Raw genomic sequence first — 7,833 nt, 5'->3', positions numbered from 1 at the left:
ACCTCTACAACTTCTATGAAGGGCTGGATAAGAGATGATACCATTTTAATTGTCAAAAATGGCAATGAAGTCGTCACAATGGGCTGGACCGTCTGACTGAACCAATCCTAGTTTTTGGGCCATAACTTGGGCTGTAGACCTCGGAGTTAGTTGCTCACTCTTTCAACTCCCTGGACACATATACAAAAGGAAAGAGTATAGAAGTGAAAAAACAAAGCACTCTAACCATGTTGCCGCAAACAAAGGTTCTCCAAGAAATCTCAGATGTGAAGATAATGCTCCCAAGCCACACACAAGTCCTAAGCACAGAAAATGGGTGATGAGATAGGAGGAAAAAGGAAGGGATGTTAATCTTGCTATAATCTCTCTCTCTCTTCTCTCTCTTTACTTTCTTGATGCTTCTAAGTCCCTTTCTCTAGCTTAATTTGCATTCTTGTTCGGGTATCAACTTGCAATTGTAAATTAAGCAGAAGGCTATTCTTGGGAAATGGATGTTGCACAATTTGCCAAACGTGCAATTTGCCAGAAAGATCTCTTTAACTTTAACCCAATAATAACAACAGGAATGCAGGCAGCTCGTATGCTTGTAATCTCCCGCATTTTTCATCTTATCTTGACACCTTCAGGACAACCAGGACCTGTTGCAAATATTATTGTATGCATTTCCAGTCTTTCTTTGATACAAGAGCAGATTTTTAAGGTTTTTGCAGTACTTCATATGTTGTTATTTTTTTGCTGTTTTGTTTTTCAGGCTGGACTAGTGCTAGGTCCTTCATTGTTGTGCAAAATCAAAAAACTTCAGGAATTCTTTATCCAGTCTTCTTCTATAGAATACTATCAACTTCTGACATTCAATTTTCGAGTCATTTTTATTTTCTTGATTGGTTTGGACACAGATGTTCCTTATATGAGGCGAAATCTGCGTTTGGCAAGCACTCTTGCATTTGAAGGTATAATTGCATGCACCCTTTTTGGAGCAGCTTCTGCAATCGCTATCCTCCATTTATTGAAGTAAATGGACATTGGTAATTGTTTTTCCATTAATTCTAACAAATTCAAATGACAAAACTGGATGTTCCCTGCTAACTAACCAGTTATCATCATCCTATACATAAGGTGATCACCAAATGACTAAATAATTTCAAATCAGATGATGGTCAATCACTGTATATAACTAATTACTAACTATAGTAGACAATTGGAAATAATATCCCAATCATCCGGTGATAGCTCGAACTCACAAGAATTCTCATTCAGATATTTAGATACGATGTCCTCCGTGGGTTGTATCTGGATGTCCTCTGTGGGATGTGTCTGGATGTCCTCTGGGGGATATATCTGAACAGGTTCAGGCATTGGTGGTGTCATACCAGTAGCATAAGTTCGATAAGATCCATAGTTGGCAGCTGCAAACATTGCTCGTTGATAATTGGCAGCTTCTAACATTGCTTGGTGATGATCATAATTGTTGATTGGAACATAAGGAGGGTTTTCATAAAATGCACTTGGATTCTCTTGGATTGGGATTGAAACAATTTGCTTGTTGTCATTAAGGGCGTTTGTGTAGGCTGGAGGATCGCTATTTTTGTCAACATCCCTAACAACATCAGCAGTTTGATCATCTAACTCTGCAGATTGTTCCTCATTTGAAAGTCGACTTCTCAAATTGTCTTTCGCATCCCTCTTATATATCCTGCATAAAACCCAATTATCCAACTGCTACAGAAAAAGAAAAGAGAATTAATCAAACAAAAGAAAAATCAATGAACAACAAACAAGAAATTTAAATATTTATTTAATTACCCTCATATCATCGGCACTTGTTTTGATTCTTGGAGGGGCATCACTGACCCTATATTCATGCATAATCCAGTTAGTCTTTGTACCATTTGGAGGCTTTCCCATGTAGAAAACAAGTGCCTTCCTATATCCAACCACAGCACCCTTATATTTAACAGCTTTATCCGCTCCAGTTGCCTTCCAGTATCCACCACCGGCATCTCGTTTTGGTCTACTTCCATTTGGATATTTCTTGTCCCTTGGTGTAAAAAAGTACCATTCTTTCTCCCCACATTGCCAATACTCCACTGTTCATCAAAACAAGGAAAAGGTAAATCCATCGACAAAACATAGATTTAATCATAACATTGCAAAACAAAATCATAGTAGAAAAGAAGAAAAAAAATTTTAACATTGCAAAAACAAAATCATCGCGTAAATATATGTATAAGCATGGAAATAGGTTTTGTTAAAGATCAAAGAACCTGCAAGCTTCTCGGGATTGTACTCATAAAGTTTAACCTCCATGATCTTGTTTGGAGGCAAGGGTTGATTGGCTATCTTGTTTCTCAAGTAATGAACGACAAGCTCTCCGTCCAAAGGGCGAAACCTATACCCGGGTGGAAAAGAATTAAAATAATCAATATCAATGAAGTTCTTTCTGTTGTTGTCATTGATGGGGTTTGTTCGAGGTTGACGAGTAGCGGTAACAGAAGCATTGGACTGCGGCTGTGTCACCTCCATAATTGGACTCTTGCGAGGAATTTTTTCCCGAGAAGACTGATGCAAGCTAACGTAAAAGTATTGAAATTCTCTCTCCCTCAACTTTCTCTCTTTTATATGAATAGACTTCTAATAAAAATTAAAATAACCCTAAAAGATAGATTTTCAAGACTTAGTATTTATCTATTCTTATTAGAAACCCAGTTTGAAACTAGATAAGTGTGGGGCAGACACAAGTTTTATTAATATCTGATAAACCAATCAAACTTCCAAGATTATTTAAACATTATCTATATACTATCTTTCATTTTATTTTATATTTCAAATTTTAATAATTATATATTTTAAGAAAAAATTATTTAGTTAAGTATTATTTAATATTATTAATTATAACAAAAAAAATAATTAAAGTGAAATTTAAGATTATAATATTTATGAATTATATCGTCATACCTTATGATATGAATATGGATATTTATCAATTATATATGTCAAAAATTTTGAATATATATATACATATAATTTATTAAAAATTAAATTTCAAATGTTATATCTTTTAAATTCTAAATATTTTATTTTTTAAATAAAAATATCATTTAAACATTATCTATTACTATCTTTCATTTTATTTTATATTTCAAATTTCAAATGTTATATCTTTTAAATTCTAAATATTTTATTTTTTAAATAAAATTATCATTTAAACATTATCTATTACTATCTTTCATTTTATTTTATATTTCAAATTTCAAATAATTATATATTATGATAATTTAGCATTAAGGAAAATAAAAGACTATATTTAACCGTTGATAAAAATCAATTTATTTTAAATTTTTATTTTTAAATTAATTTTAAATTATTTTAAAAAATTAATTTTAGAATTTGTATAAATTTACATTTTTAGTCTAACTTTGACTAAACTTCTACCCAATTAAGTTTTTTTATTGTATTTTAAAATAAAATTTTATATAATAATAATAATAATAATAATAATAATAATAATAATAATAATAATAATAATAATAATAAAGGTATGAATTTTTTTATTTATCTAATAAACTAATCTTAGAAGTTAATTAATTTAGTCGGAATATATAAATGTTACATAAATAGCAAAATATTTAGAAGAAACAAGAAACCATTGAATACAAAGCAAAATCATCCAATAGACTTGGATAGGAGTGAAACCCTATAATACGAGTGATTTGTGATAAGATTATCAAGATAGCATCTCATTTTGTTGTTGCAATCCTCATCTCATGTAACTAGTGGGCTAATGTTTATCAGAACCTTGCAACTCTTTACAATGGCCACTGCTCAAAGTTTAATCCACGCCAACTAAAACTCACTAGAGAGCTACAAAATACAAAATGGAGCATCCTTGTTTGTGCTAACAACATAGCAATAACAGGACTAAAATTCCAGAATACCAATCAACTCTCAAGACAGCAAAAGAAAGCAACAGGAAGCAAGCAGAGATCAAAACTCTGATTCATGTGGGCAATTTCTAAGAATTGATTGAATCCCCAAGATTACAAAGCCAGCCATAAGACCCCACTTTAACATCAAAGTTTAAATCTCAGCAGAATAAAAGAGCAAAGTGTGGAAATCAACAGTGTTCACCCAACCTTGTATATATGTCTCTGAGTTTTACTCTTCACTTGCAGTTTAATGCATTCAGCTTCCATTAAAGAGGCATTATTTCTTTGGAGCCACAAGGAACATGACATTGCAAAAAAGGACAGCTAAAATTCTTCTTGCATTTTCCACTAACTAGAGCCATCCATTAAAGAAATATTGATGCAAAATCCTTCGGGAAGCGAAAAACAATACCCCACCATTGAAGGAAAAGTTTCAGATGATCCTGCTAAATTGAAAGAGAAACTGTTGGGTGGATTGAAACGGATCACTACAAGGTGATTGAAACCATAAGCAGAAAAGGAGAAGGTTATAATAAAGGAGAGGAATCAACGGCTGGAGTGTTGCAAAAGGTCATTAATCCATAAAGTATCTTGCTACGGGTTCATATGAATGAGAAAAAGGCATACCCAACTGCTTTCCCATGTTGACAGCTTGCCAAGCTTCATCTGCTATGTCTAAGGAATATTCATTGGAATATTTTTCTCTTGGGGCGAGAATTCATGCGATGGATGTCACTATTTTCTGGCTTCACAATTCTTCCTGTTTTTGATCCTTTTTTCATTTTTCCGCCACCATTAAGCTTTGGGGAGATCTGAAATAAGTGATTCGCAGGGAGTGGGAGCTGGGCTGGGCTAGTAGCTATATAAGGAACAAGAGCTAAATGGTTTGGGCTGGCTGGTGTTGTTGATTTGGCCCGGAGTAATTGATAACAGTTGGAGTGGAAATAATGGGTGCAGGGAGGCTTACCAATTTCTAGAAGCTCTGAGTTAATAAAGGAAGATTGGCAACTGTCATTTACCGTTTGCTGTGTTGATTAAAGGTGCTAAGGGGTCCTCAAAGACAGGAGCAGCGTGCAGATAATCAGAATTCAAATTATGCTTATGCATTGGAGAACAAGATTCTGTTATCTGTATATCAAATTCTGGCGATGCTTCGATTTGAGATTTGTGGAGCTCGATGTTCTTTGGGGTTCCCAACTCGTCCCCATCTGTTTGGATGGCAAGAGTTGCCGAAGAATCGTTAAGGGAGAGGCGGCTATGGTGTTGGTTCAATAATTGATGTTGCTTATCATGCGTTGCAGATGAATTTTCATGATCGATGTAGTTGTCTTTGGAAAGGTATAAGCCACTTGTACTCACATTCTCATTGCGCTTGCCAGATGCACCAATAGGGTTGTTTTCGGAGTCCACGTCAGCATCCGAACTTTCTGACAGGGACAATCGTCGTTCGTTGTTGGAGATTGGAGGTGAGAACAACTCATGGCATGGTTCTTCGGTGGCTCTGATATTGAATTTGACATGATCAATATCCACCTGAATGATTTTGTTAATAAACTCAGTAGAATCTGTCAAAATCAGCACTCTTGCGTAATCAAATCTTGATTTTGCTAGGGTTACGCCATCAAGAGAGATGAATTCTCCACAAAGACTTCCAACCCATTGAAAGAAATGTGAGGTCCGCGCATCCATGAAAACACAAAGCATTTACATATAGATTGCTAACCTTCTTTCCATGAAAGGGCAAAGCATTTGCATATTGATTGCCATGTTCGAAAACAATAGATCAAGGGATTTGTTAGGCTATGTATGCGTTTATTCTGAGTTCCAACTTGCTGATTTTTTTACCAAGTGCTTAGCTGTCATCTGTTCCCATTTATTTTCCGATCAATATTCCTGAATAATATATAATCTGCCAGATAATAAAATTATTATTCCGATTAAACAATGAAATACTATATCACCACCAAGCTTGGCCAACCATACATCACTTTCAACTAATTAATCATATGTTATTATTATAATGCAATATGGCTTTTATATATGAATATTATAAAAGGAATATGATTCCTTAATTTATATTTCATAGAGACCACGTTCTGATGAGACCCATTTAGTCCGATATTCCTCTCTCTCTCTCTCTATATATATATATAAAAGAGTAGTTGATAGGAGTTGACACGTAAAATTATTATTTTTATACTAAATTTATTTTTTTATTTTTCTTTTAAATGTTATTTTTTTTATAATTAACTATCAAAACTCAAAATTTTTATTAAATTTATTATCTAAAAATTATTATATTATTTTTTTAATAAAAAATATAAAATAATAATATTTTTTATTTAATATTAATATGTATATATAGCGCACGTAAAATTTTCCTTATATTGTCAATAAAATTATGAAATTATAATAAATTTATTTATAAAACATAATATATTTAATTTCGTTAAATTTTCTCTATTCTTTAATAAGGATTAATAATATCATTTTTAAAAATAATATTAATATTAATAAATAAAGAAAATATTTAATTATATTATATTTCTTTATTATATTCAGAAAATATAATAAAATTTTGATATTTAAAATAAAATGATGAAAATAACCATATAACTGAACAATTTCAAATGTTTCCCTATTTTTAATCAATATTTCTATTATGTTATTATATTGTTATTATTTTTATTATGAAATCTTATTAAAATTTTTGAGAAATTAAAAGTTTAGTCCATATATAAATAATAAAAATAAAATATAAAATAATTGATAAGAAAATTTGAGATATTATTTTATTTTCATATATTAAAATTAAAAGAAAAATATATAAAATTAAAATTATTTATTTATTAAAATTATCAGTAACCACGCGTGTGTGTGTGTGTATATATATAAGTTAAACTCTTCTAATAGCTTGTTATATGGTATTTTAAAAAAAGAACTTGCTATGTGATATCTCAAATGATAATTTATATATAAAATATAGTTAATTAATTTCATTAAATTTTTTTTCTATTAATTAATTATTCAATTATTTTAAATTATAATTAAGTTATTAATTATTCAATTATTTATATATAAATTACAAATTATTAAATGATTATCCTCTTGATGCTAGCTATTATCATTAAATAAGTTATAATATGTTAACACATATTTATTTTATATACCTATAATTTTATATAGCATATACATATAAATTTGTTTTTAATTTCTTTTCCTTTTATACCACCTTTGATTCTTTTTAATTATTAATATTATTTTTTTAGAATAATATTAATATTTCTAAATAAAAATAATGTGACCACCGAACATGTGAAAGTGAACCGTTAATATTATATACCCTTTCATACCGAAAGCTTTGCTAATAATTCAATATAAAGTTGGACTTCGGCTTCCTCATTTATTTTTTTTTTTATGTAAAATTATACATATTATATAACTCCAACGCTACCTATGTAACACCCTAGGCAAATCCCACATCGACAAAACACGGAAGAGATGCTGGGTTCATAAGATGGAGGTTCCTAACCACTATTGACACGTTTTAAAACCGTGAGGGCTTCGGCCCAGAGCGGACAATATCACTAGTGGGCCGGGCCATTACATTTGTGGTATCAAAGCCGCTCCGCGTGCAACCTTGAACAATGGTGGGGCAAACCTCAGCGAGGATGCTGAGTCCCATAAGGGGGGTGGATTGTAACACCCTAGGCAAATCCCACATCAACAAAACACGGAAGAGATGCTGGGTTCATAAGATGGAGGTTCCTAACCCCTATTGACGCATTTTAAAACCGTGAGGGCTTCGGCCCAGAGCGGACAATATCACTAGTGGGCCGGGCCGTTACATTTGACAAATGTAACAGCCCGATCCTTCTCCAGTTAGCGTTGTCCGCTTTAGCCCATG

At 31.9% G+C, this 7,833-nt stretch overlaps 1 protein-coding gene across 1 annotated transcript; it reads right to left on the bottom strand.

Moving 5' to 3' along the window:
* Positions 1-1,033: 1,033 nt before the first annotated feature.
* Positions 1,034-2,552, bottom strand: LOC131182454 (NAC transcription factor 32-like). The gene is made up of 3 exons (XM_058152006.1): positions 2,265-2,552; positions 1,804-2,087; positions 1,034-1,716 (listed from the first exon to the last, which is right to left on the bottom strand). The coding sequence occupies exons 1-3, from the start codon at positions 2,521-2,523 to the stop codon at positions 1,186-1,188; spliced, it is 1,074 nt and encodes a 357-aa protein (XP_058007989.1). The 5' UTR covers positions 2,524-2,552; the 3' UTR covers positions 1,034-1,185.
* Positions 2,553-7,833: the final 5,281 nt, after the last annotated feature.

Source organism: Hevea brasiliensis, chromosome 8 (genome assembly GCF_030052815.1).
Source record: "Hevea brasiliensis isolate MT/VB/25A 57/8 chromosome 8, ASM3005281v1, whole genome shotgun sequence".
Classification (NCBI taxonomy): domain Eukaryota; kingdom Viridiplantae; phylum Streptophyta; class Magnoliopsida; order Malpighiales; family Euphorbiaceae; genus Hevea; species Hevea brasiliensis.
This window is presented reverse-complemented; position numbering and strand designations above follow the sequence as displayed.